Source organism: Natrix helvetica (genome assembly GCF_964273705.1).
Source record: "Natrix helvetica genome assembly, chromosome: 3".
NCBI lineage: Eukaryota > Metazoa > Chordata > Lepidosauria > Squamata > Natricidae > Natrix > Natrix helvetica.
In genome coordinates, this window is record NC_138549.1 from 128085412 (window position 1) to 128107200 (window position 21789).

The 21789-nt window shown below is 40.4% G+C and overlaps 1 protein-coding gene across 8 annotated transcripts in view; it reads right to left on the reverse strand.

Annotated features, from left to right (window-relative positions):
• The window catches only part of PLEKHA6 (pleckstrin homology domain containing A6), a 224201-nt gene that overhangs the window by 145177 nt on the left and 57235 nt on the right, over positions 1–21789 (reverse strand). Inside the window, exon 2 of one of the 8 annotated variants that reach the window (XM_081947836.1) lies at positions 14365–14505. The exons of the other annotated variants lie outside the window; for them this stretch is intronic. Coding sequence (XP_081803962.1) covers positions 14365–14406 — 42 coding nt within the window. The 5' untranslated portion in view covers positions 14407–14505. The remainder of the gene's footprint in view (positions 1–14364; positions 14506–21789) is intronic. 8 annotated transcript variants of the gene reach the window in all.

Consider the following 21789-nt stretch of genomic DNA (forward strand, 5'->3'; position numbering starts at 1 on the left):
CTCCTCCTATTTGACTAACACCTCTCTCCACCTACAATATCTCACTGAGCTAATCAAAGAAAAGCTTTTTTTGATTCAAACTAGTGGTAGTGAAGGGTCTAAACTCTGGCAGCACAGAGCAATTCTGAATTAAGAGATTAATATTATCAGATTAACAGAGTTGGAAGGGACCTTGCAGGTCATCTGGGCCAACCCCCTGCCCAAGCAGGAGACCTTACATCTGTGATTCCATATTCCTCTTCCCAGAATGCTACATTGGTAAAAATGTACTCTGCTGTTCCCATTACATCCACTCCACTTCATATTATGTCTACCAGCAACAGCAAATCTGGAGGCTTTATTTTGACATTTATTAATCTCTACATCTTCATGTACAGAATTTATATATTATATGGCAATGTATATGTTCTATGGACATTTTAACTCTATTTTATATTATGCTTCGGATAGCAAATAAATCTAGAGTTTACAGTGCTGTTCAAAATGCTCAATTTCACAAGTTACTGATAAACATCAACTTTCAAAGGCAAGATAGAATTTGTCCACACAAAAGTACGTATAGCTTAAGGCTATGGTTTTCCCAGTTGCAATGTATGGACCATAAGAAAGGCTGAGCGCCAAAGAATTGAGGCCTTTGAACTATGGAGCTGGAGAAGACTCCTGCGAGTCCCTTGGACTGCAAGGCAATCAAACCGGTCAGTCCTAGAGGAGATCAACCCTGACTGCTCTTTAAAAGGCCAGATCTTGAAGATGAAATTCAAATACTTGGTCACCTAATGAGACAGAAAGACTCACAGGAGAAAAGCCTAATGCTGGGAAAGATTGAGGGCAAAAGAAGAAAGGAACGACAGAGAATGAGGTGGCTGGATGGATTTACGGAAGCAGTAGGCATGAGCTTAAATGGACTCCGGGGGATGGTAGAGAACAGGAAGGCCTGGAGGAACATTGTCCATGAGATCACAATGGGTCAGACATGACTTCGCAACTAACAACAACAAATAAAGGTCTTCACATCCATTTTTGAAAATGTTTATCCTAGCTACGAATCATTTATGCCAATCCAAATATGCAACATTTCACTGGGTATTGGAAGAAAGTATATTACCTAGAAAGAGCAATAATAGTCAAATCTATATGAAGTTTTGAACAGTTTCCTCTGACATGCTTGCATCCTCTGTGCTGATCGCACTGTGTGGGCCAGGCCTTTACACTTGTTTCTCTTGGGACCTAGAAGAAAATCCTATGCAAACATAAACTTGGCGGTGAGTCATCAGAGCCAGTGGAATTCACAATAGCAAGTTCTTTATATATGTAGAAATACATCTCTTTTCCTATATATATTCAATGTAATGCTATAGCACAGGGGTGTCCAAACTTGGCAACTTTAAGACTTATGGACTTCAAGTCTTAAAGTTGCCAAGTCCACAAGTCTTAAAGTTGCCAAGTTTGGACACCCCTACTATAGCACAAGTGTCTGTATTGGCATTTTGGGTGCCAAGATTACAGCAGAGAGACTACTAAGTGGACAGGAACTGGGACAAGTAACAGAAGCTTACCCAGTTGCATGGTGCTTGGGTCTCGAAGCTGGACTGTGAGCTGACAAACTTAGCATCTTTAACTGCTGAGGCATCGTGCCCCCCCCCCCCCGATTAATCACAAATATGCAATTCTATTTGAGTTTTAAGTCTAAATGAGGATTTATTGAAATAATCATCCTGGTTGACCAGAATCTGAATCCAGTCTTCTTATCTCAGCTTTCCTAGTTATTACCAATACAGAAATGTTACAATATATTACCTCTCCCTGTTTTTGTCTTCTACTTTTGTTCAATCCTGCCCAGTTCTTGGAAACTGTGAACAAGTCCCTGTTGTTGTTTTTAGTAAGGTTTTTCAGAAGTGGTTTGCCATTGTCTCCTTCCTAGGGCTGAGGGAAGGTGACTGGCCCAAGGTCACCCAGCTAACTTTGTGCCAAAGGCAGGACAAAAACTCACAGTTTCGGGTTTTTAAGTTGATGCCTTAGCAACTGCATCAAACTGGCTCTTGACTGTATATTCTCTCTCCCTATTCTGTCATTGCAAATCAAAAATCATCCACCCTACACACAGCATGTGAAACAAAGCCTGGCTGCCCCTGTTATTCTGGATAGATGTTTACAAGCTATTCAGATTGAGAAAGCCTGGTATCATTTGAAATAGGGCTGGTTTTCAGAGAACATATTGCTAAAATTATTTTGACATTTATTTTCAGCCAAACAGCAAACTTGCTTCCTCCATGGGTCTAAAGTCACAGACACAATCCAACCATTGTAAAAGGCCAATTAATTCATCTGAAAACTTTTTGGAAGTGTTCTTGTCGCAGGCTGCAAGTCTTCCATGGTGAAATGGAAATTAAAGTAGCTAACCTGGGAAGAAATCTCCAGAGTTTAATTTTATGGAGTAAAAATCTTGATACATTTTCTGTTAGAAGCAGTGAGGCATTTTTTTAAAATAAGAGACCATTTGATTCAGAGCCAAAGACTATCAAAGTTTTTGTTTTTGTTGTTAGTTGTATAGAAAATCTAGCAGATATAGGTTGTTTTAAGTTCTAGCATATTTTGCTAAATTACTGTTTTAATCATTATTTGAACAAACTGCAATGGCTAACAAACTACAGTAAAGCTTATCACAAGGCAATAACCTGACAAAATCTAAACTTGTTATAGTATTAAAATTTTTGATAGAAGAGATATTTGTAGCTCAGGGTTGGAATCCATGGTGCAATCTGAGCTATTTGGTTGTTGTTTTTTCCAGATGTCTCATTACCAAACAAGGTAACATCAGTGCTAGAAGGGAGGGAAGTTTACTCCATTTTATACAGTACATTATGGCTTGAGTGCTGATGGGAGTAGTCTCGGTGGTTCCTTGATTGGGCTGTTGTTTAGTATTAGCTTGTTTGTCTAAATTGGTAGGTCTTTGACTGGTATATTATTTGCTTCATGATTGTTGGTCTAGTATTAATCGTGGTGTTAATCTCTGCTCATCTGGGTGTTGATTTCTAGTGAGGTGATGTTTTGGCATTTTTGTTTTCTTTTTGGCTTTTTGATTGTCTCTTTTGAATGGTATTCATCAAGTCTTCTGATTGCTAATTGGTATTCATGAAAAACTCCTTAATTTCATGAACAGACTTAATGATAGTTTCAACTGGGGAACTGTAAGTATCCTAGGCCAAACCAAGTCCAAAAATCCTAGATAATTCCTGGAAGCCTGGCACCCTGACAAATCAACCTTCAATTGGCATATAAAGATAAACAAGAATGAAGTTAATCCCAATTTATTTGTAGTAAACACCCCTTGTACCCCTTTTTAACCTCAGTGCTGGCTAAACTACAAAGTCCATATGCTAACCCTGTCACAAATCAATTAAGCCAACAGTTTAAACCCAATGCATGGATATTTGAACTATCATCCTAAGGAAATTGAGAAAAGATCTATTGAATTTGAGGAGAATTAATTCCTAACAACCTGATTACATTCCTAGGCCTACTTTATATAAGACACTAAAACCAAAGCACTTTTGATTTAGTGTGAAGTACTAGCTAGCTCTGTAATCACTCGAGACTGACACTGGGCTCATGGATCATATTATTCCATAATGTGGTCTGAGGGTTAGTGAGCTCTATGAAGCAGCCACTGTCGTCTACTGATTGAGCCATTGTTAAAGAAATTATCCCATATTGCAATATATGCAACACAGTTTGGAACTTACAATCAAACCAAAATGAGGGTAGTGGGATTAAATTAATGTTTTCACACCATGGGGCTGGGACTATAAATTACTGGCTCCCTGAAGAATATCTGCCATCTTACACTGAATTTGTATCTTACTGTAATAATTGCAGCATGATCACCACACCTGTTTGGCCACTGTTGACAGAATGAGATTAGATCTGGGTTAAATATACAAAAATATTTCCAGATTGGAATGTGGACTCAGGAGGCGGCCAAGGACACCTCCAACATTTCCTCCTGCCAGTTTTAGGAGGATTCTCTCTTACTTCCTCTAAGAGAAAAATGCTTCAGCTAAACCAAACCGCTCCCAATTGAGAGGAAGGCTTGATATCTTATACAGTACAGAGTTTGGCTCAACCTCCCAAGCATTTGGCATGGTACAAAAGCTAAACATATTTGGCAGAATCTTTCCTTTTTTTTTTAATGTGTAGCTTATCTACTCCCCAAATCTGGAATGACAACCTGCAATGTAGACAAAGCTAATGTCAAGTTTCAAAGGTCTGAGAATAGATACAAACAATACTGCCAAGCAACAAATTGAGTTGGCAGTTGCTTGTAGAGCCCATTTTATATCTGTTTAAAATAGGCAAGGCAATATGAGTGGACTACTTATGGCAATACAGGAACTACATTCAGGCAGGTCACACATGCGGTCTACTCTTAAACAGTACATGGCCATATCTTCCTTACAGATTTATGTGAATGTACAAAATGCAAAAAGTAGCAGTGTCATTCCAAGCAATCTGCCCCACTTTAGCTCTCACTCTTTGCTTTTTGCTTATTTTGAGATTTGGATACCTATATTCCTTTTTGAACTGGTTACAAAAGATTTAAAAGAGCCTTTCCTTTGCTATTTTGATACCCAGAAAGAAGGGTGATGAATCTTAGAATCCCAGATGAAAGAAGACGGTAATTATTAAATTGCTTTTCTGTAGGCAAGTAAAGTGCTTTATTGCATATCATGTCTGTGAAACAGGTTATTATAATAATCATTTTCACGTAGAGAAAAATGTGGTTCACATTAATTGGAAAATGTATTTAATTCTTCTTCAGAGGTGGAGGCCACCCCTGAATTGGAATGAAAAATAAATTGGCTGGTCTGACCAGCATGTGTAGAATCTAGGATCCCATCTGATGATCTGCATCCACAAAGTCTACTACTTTATTATTATATCTACAGGTTTCGATCAGTCAAAAAACAACAAGAAATAAAACAGGTGTATTAAGTCAGGCGCACACAAGGCTACTATATTGCTGCAGTATTATGAGAACACAGCTGTTAATCAATTGTTAAATATTCATAGCCCACTCATTACACTAAGGATCTCAGGATAGATGGCAGTTTATCAGGCACATAAAAAATACAAGAACAATCAAAGTACATCATAGTTTGAATAATAAAATAAGTGATAATACTAGAAAGGGACACATTTTCATAAGCAACAATACATCACAACTAGCCTGTGGCTGTTGAGATCCAAATGCTAAGTAAAAGTTCTGATTTTCATCAGATGCTGAAAAAGCAAAGCTCTGGGAAGAGGCATTTCAAAGTCAGGATGCCACAAGTCAGAGAAGACTCTGGCTCACGTGTACAATGTATCATACCTCTCCCAGTTGCACTGCACTGAGATCCAACTAGTAGCATAGAAGCAGCTGATGCACTTATATGATCTCTTATGTGTATGCCAATCAGTCTTGCTATTCTGTATCAGCTGCCTGAAATACATTGCAACAGTCTCACTAGGAATATAATTATTGGGGGTCATGAAATCTATGTCTAGGACAGTAGTTCTCAACCTGTGGGTCGGGACCCCTTTGGGGGTTAAACGACCCTTTCACAGGGGTCGCCTAAGTCGATCGGAAAACACGTATTTTTGATGGTCTTAGGAACCGAGACATCATTTTTATGTATGGGGGTCACCACAACATGAGGAACTGTATTAAAGGGTCGCAGCATTGGGAAGGTTGAGAACCACTGGTCTACGAGATATTGTAGTAGTGGATCAGTTATGGCTATACTTCAGCTTCCTTTGATACCTGTTCTTACAGGGAGTACAGAATAAAGAGGAGTCCATGCAGTGATAGAGTCTTGCCCAATTCCAGAATCCATGAACTGCTTCCATCTTATTGAGGACATAGTGCTTCTATCTTATTGAGGCTTAACCTCTATTTATGGCTCTCTTCCAGTCCATTATCACAACTACACATCTGTTCAACATGTCACAGCTCATCTTAATGCCAGGGACAGGGACAGCAAGTGTCATCTACATATTGGTAACCCAACCCTCTTTAATCCAACCCTCTTTAAATCGTATCCTGCCCCATACATCCCTGTGACCAATTCGCTCGCACAGGGAGGGACTTCTCCGGGTGCCGTCCACCAAGCAATGCCAGAGGGTGGCGCCGAGGGACAGGGCCTTCTCTGTGATGGGCCCAGCCCTCTGGAATGACCTCCCCCCCCCAACATCAGGACAACAACCGATCTCCGCTCCTTCCGCACGAAACTCAAGACCCACCTGTTCCGACTAGCCGGCCTGGCTTGAATTATAGCTATTCTAATCCCTCTGGATACAATTTTAAATTAGGTTTGACTCTGGGTGTTTTAATTGTTTTTTAATTGCTTTTTGCTGTTTTAATTAATTGATTATTTATTTATTGTGTGTGTATAATGCTTTTTGTATATCTCCTCCTTGTCATTGTCATTATGTGTTATGTAGTAAATTGTACGCCGCCCCGAGTCCCTTGGTGGAGAGGGTGCGGCATATAAAAATGATTAATAAATAAATAAATAAATAAATAAAATAAAACACAATCAGGCTCTGTATACAGCAAATGATGGCTTTCTCAGTAAACCATAATTCAGTACAAAATGCAAAGCCAGCCACTCTTTTTTGTCCATAATGGATTTTCTGTGGCAGGAAAAAAAAACAAGGGAAGAAGGATACAAATGGAAGATATTTCATGTTGACTTGCCACAGACAGACAGACAAACAGACAGACAGACGGACGGACAGACAGACAGACAGACAGACAGACAGACAGTGGTAACTTGGTACTCAACTGTTTTGAAACTCATTGACTCACTTAATTATTCCTTATGGGAAAATTTTGTTTGGTAGACATTGTTTTTGATATTCATTGTGCCTCCTGGAACCTATTAACAATGAGTATCAAAGTACCACTGTGTGTGTGTGTATATGTGTGTGTGTGTCTGTGTGTCTGTGTATCAGTAGTGGGTTCCGGACCCCGCCGGAGCTGGTACGCTGAGCACAGGGCTGGGCGTTACCACCCTGTGACGCCCAGCTGTTTGGCGGAGGTCGCGCAGGCGCCACATGCTATGCGTGTGTGCGCAATGGGCCGGTCGTGTTATAAATGGCCATGGAACATGGGTGGGTGGGTCAAATGAGCCACCGTACCGGTACATGGCCATTTCTCCTGCCTACTACTGATACAGCCGTACCAGGCCATACCACCTGGAACCACCACTGGTATGTATATGTATACACATACTCTGTGTTAGGGATATGTAGCACTTCAGATCAGAAGACAAAAGAATCCTCATCTTAGACATACTACACTTATTGGTGTCTTTTGGAAAAAAAAGTGTTTCTGTTCCTGGGTTTGCATGAGAGGTGAATGATTCCAAGAAATACCCATTTGAGTTTAAGGAAATATAGACCAGAGGTGCCAAGATGCTTCAAAGGAGGCACCCACACTCTGAGAGCACCTACTTAGCCCAAATGGGCATCTTCCTGAGTCTGTGTGGTTACCATGCAAGCTCAGGGAAAGGTGCAGCTTCTTTCAGGAGATGATGTCAGGTGTGCCTTGCATGCCCACTCCAAAATATTTTCATCTTTCAATCTAAGCCCTAGATATCCCAGGTATAGCTGGAGGGATATGGGCCATTCCCAAACTCACCTCTGTCTTAGTTTTTTACACATATATTATCTATTATTTATTTGATTCATGTGCTATTTTTTTCTCCAGGGGCTCATAATGGCATACAAAGCAGCCTTCCTGATTTTTCTTTACATAAATGATCATGTGAAAAATTGGAAACGTGAGATTGGCCTAAAGTCAGACGATGAGCTTCCATGGTTCAGAGTGGACTTGAACCTGAGTTACCAATCTTCCGCTAACACATTAATCGTTCTACTAGACTCTGATATTTAAAAAATCTTTTTTACCCTTCCTTCCAATTCATGCTTTATCTCAGCAATGGTGTAATGATGCTCCAGTGATATGTTTTTCCCAAGAGATGTTTGGTGCCTCTCACACTGTTTATTTTTAGAAGCCCAGACTGCTCATCTAGGTCCAGATTGCCATTAAGAAGGCTCTCTCTCATTCATTCTCTCTCTCTCTCTCTCTACCTCATTCATTCTCTCTATGTGCCTGTGTGTGAGAGAGAGGGGGGAGGGAGGGAGTGTGTTTAAATTGTGATTTTGGTATTTAGCCATCCACAAACCTGTGAGGAGCAGCCATGAAAACTGAAATAATTTAAATAAATACTTTCATGTTTGTTTTTAAAATCTGTTTATTTAAGACTATCTTTAAAATTACTGGTTTCCGGAAAATATGACCTACCCCAAAAGTAAGCCCTAGCTTAATTTTTACACATGTACCCAATATTAAGCCCTATCCCCCAAATTAAGCCCTAATTAAGAACCCGCCCATCCCAGGGTGCAGAAGGTGGGGCGAGGCACACAAGTAAAAATTAAGCTAGGGTAGGGATGGGGGTGTGTGAAGCTGTCCTACTTATCAGGCCTCGCACACCCTGACACCTGCCTCACCTTGCAGTCTTCTGTGGTCGCTTGCCACTGTTTGCGTGTGTCACCCCTGGCCTCCATTTTGCCATCAGAGGTCTTCCAGAAAGCTCTCTGCAACCAAGAAAAGAGGTCTGAATTAATGGGTATGTCGTCCCAAGCCTCCATTTCACTGTCAGAGCCTTCTGGAAAGCCATCTTCAGCCAAGAAACAAGGTCCAGATTGACGTGTGTGTCGCCCCCGCCTCCGTTTTACCATCAGAGCCTTCTGGAAAGCCCTCTGCAGTCGATAACAGAGCTCTAGATCAATCGTGTGACTCATGTGAGTGGCAGCAAGTGGCCACAGAAGTGGGCTTGCAGTGGGATCCTGATGGGTGGGGCTCTCAGTGCCACCGCTGTGAAGTGAGTCAGTCATTAGATCCCCAAAAAAGAAGCCCTAGTAAATTTTTTCCAGGGATCAAAAGAAAATAAGACCGGGTCCTATTTTCGGGGAAACACAGGTACTTTGTTATAAACCAATCAGGGCTATGAAGGAAGTAAAGACCAGAGGAAGGGAGGAAGGGAGGAAGGGAGGAAGGAAGGAAGGAAGGAAGGAAGGAAGGAAGGAAGGAAGGAAGGAAGGAAGGAAGGAAGGAAGGAAGGAAGGAAGGAATCTTTTGTTGCTGAAGAAAAATAGAATACAGACATTTTATATAACAAGTCATTTTCACAATGCATAAGTTATAACAGATTTAATTCTGGCTTGGTAAATGCAAGCTTGGCTTATAAAAAATCAAAATAAAAATTCTCAATTTTTTCCTAATGCCTTTGCTGGAAGAGAAGAGCCTGAGGAACCCAGTAACATATCCCTGACAAATAAACCATATTTTATTGTGGTGTTTAAACCCTACTAAAAACACCTCCATGTATTATTAGAGTACTATGTTAGCATGGTAATTTAAATATGCCAAATAAATAATAGATTCATATTTGCTGTAGAAAACATTGTTTTTCTCTGGAACAATATGTGATGTGAAAGCACAGGCTTGACAGCTATTTATTCTCAGCACAGAGTGTAACTTCATTAAGACATTCTTAGAAAACAAATAAAACATATTGGCCTGAAAGTGAACTCAAGGCTGTCTGTCTCCACCAGCCTCTTGCAAACACGGCCAATATTTTAGCTGGAATGCCTAGATCTGCAGCTCTTATCTCTCAGCCAGAAATGATTTTAGCAAGCTGTCTGCAAACCCTCAGCCAAGGTTACAGATTGGCAGGCACGGTCTCACCTTCCTGACCTTTGATTTCAAATCCAAGAAAGAGACTGCTTCACTTATTTTGGTTATCTTCACTTATTTTTGTTCACTTATGGAAGTGACTGTCTGAGAGAGAAGAATTTATTGGCCTGAAGAGCATTTGCCTGCAAATTCCTTCAGGAAAAACAGCTTCTGAACATGGAAAAATTCCCACCTTCAAACATCTCCTGCTAACCTTTGAATAGTTTAAAGCTGGCTCTTAGCAACATACCGCATAGCTATAGAATAATGAGCTGGTAAAATATGTCAGTAAGGATAGCAATTTCTGTGAGGAAGAGGTAATTTCAACTGAGCAGATTTTCTCCTAACAGTCTGGTCAAGCTTTATTTTACCTAAACATTTATTTGGAACAGAGCACATTAAATTTATAATCATTCATTGGTGCTCACGGTCTTCAGAAAATAGGATAACCACATAAATCCTGAGAGATTTTGCAGTATTTCAATTTACACACTACTTCTAAGCTCAAATTTTAATTTTTAAAAAGTGCTCTTCTGAATAATAACACTCTGAATCTTCCACTGGAAACACGTAGTCGGCCTGCTAAATAGGTACAATCAGCAAGTATGTGTTGAATGTTTCTATATCTATCCATTAATACACTGTGTGAATTGGTCCTCAGTTAGAGAGAGAGACATGAAATTTCACGATGACTCTCTCTTCTGAGAAGTTGAAGAAAGTTGCACATTTCCATTCTTGTGTGTCTTCGTTGCATATTTTTATCACTAGCACATTGTTTAATTCTACAGAGTTCATAAAGGACAGGGCAATTTAGATGAAAAGGTAGAATCTGTTCTATCTGAAATTCACTGACATGATTCAGCAAGAAAGGGGATCCTGAAGCTAGACAAGAATGGAACAAGAGTTGTGAGTGACTTCAAGTCAACTATCTTGATTCTGACAGAGTTCTTGCTGCTTCCTGCCCATATTCTCAATCCCTCCTGCTCATGAGCTCTACACAATTCATTGTGCTCCCAACCCAACCATTCCAAAGAAGAAAATACCAAAGTAAACAATTTGTCTCATAAAGAACTGGCAGGCGTTTCCCAGTGAACTCAAAATAAATGACTGGGGAAATAAAGCTGAGGAGGACAAATGAGTTAGGTTGAAAAAGCACTATGGCTTTGCCCATTGGTCAACTACAGTCTTTCTAACCTATTAAATGGAATTTAAATGGAACTTGCAATTCATTATTCTAACGTATCTCAAGGATACCTAATTGGTAAAGGCTGATTTTACTGAAATAAATACAGTACTCTTAAATGTGTTTACAAGACATTTGTGAAAATAAAATGTTGGTGTGGTCTCTTCTAAAATTCTAGTCCTAGTCTAAGTGTACACCAGACCTCTAACTTATATGTTCACTAAAATTACCCACTTTTTCTTGTTACAAGAATAGTTCTTGTTCAGGGGCGGGTTGCATTACTGCCGATTCCGCATACATGGTCATTTGCACCTAAAAATGTCTGTGCATGTACACAATGTTAGAAAAGGGAAAAAAAATTTCCAATGAAGATTGTTCTGCGCATGGGCAGAACTGAAAATCAAGATGGTGACACCGATGATAGAACCAATTTGGGGGCGTGGCAGGCCGAGTTTCTACCTACTCAGCCGAACTGGTCCAAACCAGTGGGAACCCACCTCTGTTCTCATTGCTAATGTACTGTGGTGTTCAGTGACGTGCGGTGAGGTTTATGACTGGTGAGACTGGTGACATCATCAAACCGCGTGGTTGCTCCGATCGCACAGGCGCAGCCCGACCGGAGAAGTTTCTCTTCTCAGAAATGTCAGAAAGGGACAAGCAGGCTGCCACAGCTCCACTGAGAAGACATTTCTGAGAAGAGAAGCTTCTCCTTTCTCCTCCCCCCCTCCCTTCTAGCACTGATGCATTTTTTGCATCGGGCGAGACCGGATCCTTGCAAGGGGAATGGGATCACGTGTGCAGGAGGCTCCTCAGCGCCAGGCTCAGATCAGCAGGAGCCGCGGTCCCCTTCCCCTGCACAAGTGGTCCCATTCCCCTCCTTCCTGAGCCAACATGAAGGGGACCACGGCTGCGCTGATCTGAGGCTGGCATTGAGGAGCCTCCTGCACATGTGGTCCCATTCCCCTTGCAAGGATCCCGGGCTCACCCGATGCAAAAAATGGTGAGATCGGCACACTTGGGGCTGCTGCTGCGATGTCCAGGGAGGCTAAACCAAGCCACGTGCCTCTCCCAGCCACTTTCGCGGCCTCCCTGGAGTATTTTTTTTATTTTCATGATGAGAGCGGTGAGGCTCTGCCTCCCCTGCCTCCCCTGACTGCACGTCACTGGTGGTGTTGACATTCACCACAAGAAAAATATTTTGATTGATGAACCTTTTTTATAATCTGTGACCAGCCTGTAATGATCAAAATGGACAGTTTCTGCAAGTTCAGCATGCGGAATTCCCAATCTGAACAGCCACTGCTGAAACATCAGGGAGTTGGTCCATACTTCTGCTGGGCACCAAGACTAGAAACGACTGAATTGGAAAGCTCCATACAATTTACACAAAACTTCTTGGGGGAAGAATGCCAATATGATTAATATTAATCTTATTTCATTCTTTGATAATGTGACAAAATTAGTGGACCAGAAGAATGCCGTTGATATAGTTTACTTGGACTTCAGTAAGGCTTTTGATAAGGTAGACCATAACCTACTACTAGATAAAGTAGAAGAATGTGGGTTGGACAGCATCACCACCAGATGGATTTGTAACTGGCTGACCAACCGCACTCAGCGTGTAGTCCTCAATGGAACTGCATCTACATGGAGGGAAGTATGCAGTGGAGTACTCCACGGCTCTGTTTTAGGCCCAGTACTCTTCAACATCTTCATCAATGATTTGGATGAGGGAATAAATGGGGAACTCAGCAAATTTGCAGATGACACCAAGCTGGCAGGAATAGCCAACACTCCAGAAGATAGGCTTAAGATACAGAAGGATCTTGACAAACTTGAACATTGGGCCCTATCTAATAAAATGAAATTCAATGGTGAAAAGAGTAAGGTTCTACATTTAGGCAACAAAAACGGAATGCACAGGCACAGTACAGGTGGTACCGTGCTCAATAGTAGTAACTGTGAGAGGGATCTTGGAGTTCTAGTGGACAACCATTTAAATATGAGCCAGCAGTGTGCAGCAGCTGCCAAAAAAGCCAACACAGTTCTAGGCTACATCAACAGAGGGATAGAATCAAGATCACGTGAAGTGTTAATACCACTTTATAATGCCTTGGTAAGGCCACACTTGGAATACTGCATTCAGTTCTGGTCGCCACGATGTAAAAAAGATGTGGAGACTCTAGAAAGAGTGCAGAGAAGAGCAACAAAGATGATTAGGGAACTGGAGACTAAAACATATGAAGAACGGTTGCAGGAACTAGGTATGTCTAGCTTAAGAGAAAGAAGGACTAGGGGAGACATGATAGCAGTGTTCCAATATCTCAGGGGTTGCCACAAAGAAGAGGGAGTCAAGCTATTCTCCAAGGCACCTGAGGACAGAACAAGAAGCAATGGGTGGAAACTAATCAAGGAGAGAAGCAACTTAGAACTGAGGAGAAACTTCCTGACAGTTAGAACAATTAATCAGTGGAACAGCTTGCCTCCAGAAGTTGTGAATGCCCCAACACTGGAAGTCTTTAAGAAGATGTTGGATAGCCATTTGTCTGGAACGGTATAGGGTTTCCTGCCTAGGCAGGGGGTTGGACTAGAAGACCTCCAAGGTCCCTTCCAACTCTACTATTGTATTATTGTATGATTGATAAATAGCAAGGAGTTTACCTATGACAATTAATGAGAAATCCTGACTTATGTATTTTTAGGATATATTCCATATTGGAAATATTTCTAGAGATCCCTTAAGGTGAATGCTGTTGAAAAAATGAACAATAGTTTCAAAAGATTCAGGAAGTAATGGGTGTCACAGTATCTTTTTTAAAACCATTAACCAATTAGACTCAGATACAAGAGAAAGGCAAATGCATTGGATCCTGGACCAAGCGGTTTGATTATTTCTCCCTATAAGTAGAGAGGCTTTTAATTTTGTAAAACAAAGGGTTTTTCTTTTATAAATTGTGAGGTGTAATGCATAAAAATATGTTTGCAAGCGCTTCCTATTACCTATATACTGCACTGTATTTCTATTACTATTACTGCACTTCTATACCCTTATACGACAATTACCTCTATAGTATATTTTATTGCTATTACTTCTATACTATTGCTATCACTATTACAATTACCTCTATAGTATCTCTTCTATACTATATACTCCATACTATTACAGAGCCTGTTCCGTCTTAGTCTTTCTGGGATTTCTTTCTCTTTTTTCTTCTCTATTGTTGCTTTTTCATGACTAGTCATCAAATTAGATGACAGCAATTGTTGTGATGAATTCTCATTATTCCTTTGCTAGGAGGAAGAGGGGGAGGAGGAAGATGATGATGGTGATGCTGAAGATGTTTCGCATCATTTTGAGGCTATATAATTATTAGCGCTAAAACAGATGGAATTTTACCTGCAAATCTGGCCTTCTTTCCTCCTGTTTTCCTGGACTCATTATGTAGAGCAGGGTCAATTATAAACATTTAATTTCCCTTTATCTGATGTTCAACTTCCTTGCAGTCATTAACATTCCATAAACATAATTAACGGATACCTAGCAGAAGAAAAAGATACAGATCCATATTTTGCAATTATGTTTGCAGAGACTTTCTAATTTAGTGCAATTAATGCTCAATATTTAGTTGTTCTTTTTTATGCAAAGATGTTTTCATCCGAAAGGAGCAAAGCTGGTGTAACAATGTCATATTCCTACAGCACTCAGATGGCATCATGTCCATGGGTGACAAAAGGGAAGAAATCCTGCCCTGGCAATTCTCCTTCATTTCTGAGCAATTATTTCTCGAGGACAGTATATTTATTTCACTATTAAAACATTTATCTGCTGATTCTCCAGACTAAAATCAAGTCTTTAAACGCTAATAAATACTTTTAAAATAATCAATAGCATTTGCATTAAAATGGATGGCAAAAAGAGAACATGAAATAAAATATGTCTCTACCATTTAGCAGGGTTCTCATGTGTAAAAATATGACCTTTGGCAAATGCCTTAACAGGAACAAGCACCATTCAAATATAAGGAGAACACAAAAAGCAAAACAAAAAAGGGAAATAAATCATCTATTGAAAAGTAGCTTTCAAAGACAATATTGTTTCCTTCTTCTTCAGGCAAACATCTGATTAGATGTAACTTGCAAACATACAGAATTATCTGCACAAGATAATGGAAATTGGGCCAAATTCCAGCAAATTCAACAACTAGCTTAACATTCCATGGCATTTAAAGAGCTTGGGTTCCACCAGAGCATTTGTATGTTGGGAAGAGCATCTCTTGAATGGCCTACAGTGACATTTTGAATATTCAGAAAGAAATTTCCTTCATAGCGACCCCCCAAGAGCACCCAATCCCTGACCGGACATGGCTTTGGGTATTGAGACTTGGATAGCTCCTAAACACAGGATATGTTCTTGGCAGGAAGTAAAAGATGTGAGAATAGGAAACTTAACGGGACCCAAAAAAGTCACTGCCAGCAGGGAGTGAAGGAAAGTATTGACAGAAAAGACTGGCATGTTGCCCAGCTTAAACCAGTGTTTACAGCTAGTATTAAATGGACAAGTGAAATAATTCAGCATTTCTAGTACTTAAACCACTTCATATAGTCTCCTTTATCTCTTTGTCATTAATCATTTTTATCAATATCACACAAAACATTTTGTCAGATTGTAAGATATTGGTTAGCCTAACTTGATTTATATCAGCTTTTCATATTCAATCAACACTAGTTATAGGAAGAGATATATTACTTGCATATGTGCAGAAGAGAAAGAGACAAATAATTCAGAAGCACAAGTTTGCCTTATCTTCTGTACATAATGACAAATCCTGGTTTTTCAGTACATTTAAATCTACACATTCCTTGGACAGCAAAGGTGACAAGCAAGTAGTGGAACGTATAAAACCAGACATTTCACTGGAAGGCAAAAATCACAAAATCCCATCTTGTTTATTTCGGCCATGACAGGCAATCAAATTCACTGGAAAAGGCACTTATACTTGGAATGGTCAACAGTAAAAGAAAATGAAGCTACCAAAAATATGGACAGATCAAAGCTGATATCAGCCAAACTTGAAACAACTGAAAGAAGCCATACGTGGTCAGAAAATGTGAGAGCGCTTGTCCACAGAATTGTTGGCAATTGACCATGACTGAACAAGTAGCATCATCAACAAAGGCTTGGTTCAGATGCAAACCCAACTATAATTGACACTAAGGCAAGAGTATGAGTAATCTTCAGACATCTGTGCTCCTCCTCTTCCTACAGTGACATTTGATCCTGGCTTGCTTGAAACAAAATGAATAATATAAATAGATTATGAATTTCCAATCTGCTTCTTGAGGTTGACTCAGAGGAAGAGGATATGTATATAAATTCAAGGATTGCTGTCACTTGTGCATGTTCTGTGTGTTTGAATAGCATCAGTGCTTTTTTAAAAATTTAGTACAGACAATTTAGGAACTAGTAGGCAGAGTTACAGTTACACTTCATATGGTTCTATATTAGCATTCCAAAGTTCTCATAATACAATACATATGATGGCTGCTAACTTGGGTGGCTTTAAAAGGGTTACTAATGGAAGAAAGGTTGGTCAATGGCTACTGGTCCCAACATTACTTCTAGTTTAGTGGAGCTCCAAATCCTAGTTACAGGCAGTGGTGGGATTCAAATAATTTAACAACCAGTTCTCTGCTCTAATGATTTTTTCAAACAAACAGTTCACCAAACTGCTCAGAAAGTTAATCGGTTCTCCCGAAGTGGTGGGAACTGACTGAATCTCACCACTGGTTACAGGGAATCAGTGCTGAGCAAAGAATATGACTCTACCTCCTGCTTGTGAGTATTCCCCCATGACAAACAAAGTGCTAAATAAAGGTGGACCTTATGTTGTTATATGTTCTTATGAAAATTCTAGAGGACCTTAGTTCCGTACTGAATATCACCTTATTCAGATGCACACTTAAAGCACCCCAAAATAGGTATAAACCTAAGAGAATTCACAAATCAATCTTTGCAGAGGGAAATTTTTGAAATGTCGTGTGATCATAAAAATAGCACTTCTATGTTAACTATTCTCTCCTAATCCTGTTTATAGAATATCTCCATGATGCTTCATAAAAACTTTTTTTTTTTGCAAAACAAAGAAATAATGGAACTCTTGATTAATGTTAAATCAAGTGCATGTAGCATCCAGCATTGAATAAATTAACAACTTCTAGCTTGATATAATCTCAGTATCTCTAATTAAAGACCTAAATTAGATTCGAAGAGGCCATTCCTCTATGGAGCATGTATGGTATCAACTAGAAAAGACACAGTTTCATCACTACTGAAATGAGTAAGAAGCAATCTCAACAAGAAGTAATCTCAAATGGCAGCTATCTTCATGGTTTGGCAAGGGAATGGTGAAAAAGCAGCAATTGCTATAGACCAAATTCTGTCTTAACAAAAGCAGCTTAAAAAGCAGCTATGTAATACTGATTTTTTTTCATAGTACTGAAGAAGAATCAATTTAATGCAGCAAGAAATGAATTAATACATTTAACTCTAAGAAATAAAAAATTAATTAATGCAACGGTTGAAAGAAAAAGTATGTCAAGCATTTGGCTTAACATTACAGAGACTGTCTTCCCACTTACAGCCTCGTTCACTAATTGCTGTCTTCATGACAAACACAAACAAGGTTGTCCATGAACAGTAGCAATTTAATTTTTAAACTTGGCCAAAAGTCCATCTATTTTGGTTCTCACTTACATGCAGTTTTTCATCTATCCTTAATTTACCAAATGCAAGCAGGGTTTGTACATTATGTTAAACTAGATCTTCTTAACCATAGTTTCTTAACCAAACCCTGGTGGCCTAAATATTTAATTATTTATTTGTTAACATTTTTATACCACCCCAAAGCCAAATGTCCCTGAATAGTTTACAATCAAGCATAAAGCTAAAGCTGCTGAGAATCACTATGGGTTAGCGTTAAACATATATATCACATTAAATTAATGCACAACTAAATTTACCGTAAATGTTACATAGACTGTAGGAGGTAACAAGGAGTGTAGCTCTGCAACTGAATATATCAAAACCCAAGCTATTATGTATGACAGAAAAAAACTGAGTAAATGTAGGCAAGTTATAAATAAACAGCAAAAAATAGAGGAAGTAAATTAATCTGTATTACATGGGTGGAATGTTTACTAAAAACGTATGGAGAAGTTTTAAAACATGCAACTACTGACAAAAAGGTGTTGGGCATTAAGTCATTCATTGCAAAGAATGACTTTTAACTTAATGAAAATTACTATATCTAAAGCATATTTTGCCCCATTTGCTATATGGAATTGAGAGCTAGGCATGGGACCCGTGCCCCTCCTGGCTTGTACTGGCATCCTGGGAGGTTACACGTGACTGGCTCCTAGGCCTAGTGAACGCTTCGTTGAGTGAGGGGTCTCTCCCGGCCGCCTTGAAAGAGGCGGTGGTGAGACCCTTGCTCAAGAAGCCTTCCCTGGACCCTACGGAGCTGGCCAATTATCGTCCTGTCTCCAACCTTCCCTTTTTGGCGAAGGTTGTAGAGAGTGTGGTGGCTTATCAGTTTCCACGACATCTGGAGGAAAATGATTATCTTGACCGGCGCCAGTCCGGCTTTCACCCCGGGCACAGCATGGAGACGGCCTTGGTCGCGTTGGTGGATGATCTCTGGAGGGCCAGAGATAGGGGTTGTTCCTCTATCCTGGTCCTATGAGACCTCTTGGCGGCTTTTGATACCATCGACCATGGCATCCTGTTGCACCGACTGGAGGGGTTGGGGGTCCGGGGCAACGTTTTGTGGTGGTTCGGCTCCTACCTTTCCGGCCGGACGCAACGTGTGTTGGCAGGGGAGCAGAGGGGGGTACTTGTGGGGTGCCACAGGGGTCGGTCCTCTCGCCTCTCCTGTTCAACACATACATGAAGCCGCTGGGTGAGATCATCCGTGGTTTCGGGGTGGGATATCATCTGTACGCTGATGATACTCAGCTGTACTTTTCCACCCCGAACCACCCCAACGAGGCCGTCGAAGTGATGTCCCGGTGTGTGGAAGCCGTACGGGTCTGGATGGATGACAACCGACTCAAGCTCAACCCCTCCAAGACGGAGTGGCTGTGGGTTCCGGCCCCCCGGTTTAACCAGTTAATTCCATCCCTGGCCATCGGGGGCGTACAACTTGCCCCCGTGAAGCGGGCGCGCAATTTGGGCGTCCTCCTGGATGCCCGGCTGTCCATGGATGACCATGTGACAGCCGTGGCAAGGGGGGCGTTCCACCATGTTCGCCTGGTGCGCCAATTGCGTCCCCTACTGGACCGGGACGCCTTACGCACAGTCACTCATGCGCTGGTGACGTCTCGCCTGGACTACTGTAACGCTCTCTACATGGGGCTTCCCTTGAAATGCACTCGGAGACTACAGTTGGTCCAGAATGCGGCCGCGCGGGTAATTATGGGGAGTACAAGGTACTCCCATGTGACACCTTTCCTGCGCGAGCTGCACTGGCTTCCTGTGGTCTATCGGGTGCGTTTCAAGGTTTTCATAACGATCTTTAAAGCGCTCCATGGCTCAGGACCTAGCTACTTACGGGATCGTATCCTGCCCCATACATCCCTGCGACCAATTCGCTCGCAGAGAGAGGGACTTCTCCAGGTGCCGTCCACCAGACAGTGTCGAGGGGCGGCGCCTAGGAGCAGAGCCTTCTCTGTGGCGGGCCCAGCCCTGTGGAATGACCTCCCCCCGGATATTAGGACTACCTCTGACCTCCGCTCCTTCCGTGTAAAGCTCAAGACCCACCTATTCCAAGTAGCTGGCCTGGCTCAACCATAGTTTGATCATATCGCTCCTGACGGGTTTTTAATTTTGTAATTTTATTTAGGGGATTTTAAATTGCGATTTTAATTGTTTCTATTCATCTGTCTACCTCCTCCACGTATACGTCTACATTTTTGTGTATGTATTGTCCATATTTGTATTTTATGTGTTTTTTATTGTACGCCGCCCCGAGTCCTTCAGGAGAGGGTGCGGCTAACAAATAAAATTGTATTATTATTATTATTATGTTAGAAGAAGTATAAACCTGAATGAGAAAGAAAGTATGTGTGTGTGAAAATAAGAAGAGATAAGTTCAAGAATATATGCATGCTGAATGAACATGAACTGAATTTCAGAATGAGTAATCAATACAAAACAAATACATTGAAATAGTTTAGCCATATAGAGAATAATATTTGGCCACACTTGGAATACTGCATTCAGTTTTGGTTGCCACGATGTAGAAAAGATGTGGAGACTCTAGAAAGAGTGCAGAGAAGAGCAACGAAGATGATTAGGGGACTGGAGACTAAAACATATGAAGAAAGGTTGCAGGAACTGGGTATGTCTAGTTTAATAGAAAGAAAGACTAGGGGAGACATGATAGCAGTGTTCCAATATTTCAGGGGCTGCCACAAAGAAGAGGGAGTCAAACTATTCTCCAAGGCACCTGAGGGTAGAACAAGAAGCAATGGGTGGAAACTAATCAAAGAGAGAAGCAACTTAGAACTGAGGAGAAACTTCCTGACAGTTAGAACAATTAATCAGTGGAACAGCTTGCCTCCAGAAGTTGTGAATGCACCAACACTGGAAGTCTTTAAAAAGATGTTGGATAGCCATTTGTCTGAAACGGTATAGGGTTTCCTGCCTAGGCAGGGGGTTGGACTAGAAGACCTCCAAGGTCCCTTCCAACTCTGCTATTGTATTGTATTGAATTGCAAAGCAAATAATGAAAGAAGAGTGAGTGGATCCAGAGGAAGTTATGGTTGGAGGGAGGTGATGAGGTCCTTAAAAAGAGAATCGGTAACAAGTTTAAAGTACAAAAGGCAGTTAATGAAATTGTGCACTTGGACAAGCAAGATACAAAGGCATGAGGAGATATAGTGAGTGTTATTTGGGTATATTAAATTTACCTACACATTGTTTTTTTCTTTCTTTTTACATTATACTTTTTTTGCTTACTATTTCTTACTCGCATATTCTATTTGCATTAAGAATGCTTGCCCCAAAAAGAATAGTATGATGGTTATGTCAGTATGTCAGTATGTACTACATTCCCCAAAGTTACTCCCCATGAGTAACCACCATATTTATATAAAATATAAGTTGCCATAATTGCCAAAGCAACTCTAGGTGAAGTAAAATAAATTAATAAACACCTTATAAAAACAAGAGAAAATGAATAATAATGAATAATATTAAACATAACTTCAGGGAAAACAACACCATTTCTATAATTAAAAGATCCAATCTCCTGCTGGCATTCCTCAGTTCTTAATGCGGTAGCAGAACCATACTTGATAATCTCAAATGACGAATGTGATATGTAACAGTGAAGGTAATCTAATATTTATCTGAAAAAATGTATTCACTGTAGTTTCATTAGGATGGTGAACAGTTGACTGAATTAAAAAGTCAGAAGGCAAAATAGCATTTAAATGTAATCAAAACACTGAAGTCTAAATTGTCAATTAAATGTATATGTATAAATACAGAATTTAAAATATTCAAAGAATATCATACCATATCTATTTTGGTAGCTTTGAGTTAGTTTTGACTCTTGGAAAAATCTTGGCTGCATTTTCGGAAGGAGTTTGCTATTGCTTTCTTCCTAAAATTGAGGGAGATTGACTGGCTCAAATTCACCCATTTGGCTTCATGCCTAAGAACTCATAATATCTCAGTTTCTAGCTTGGTATCTTCAACCATTACACAAAACTGCCTCTCATAACTTTGATGGTCTATGTAAATGAGATTTTTTAAAGA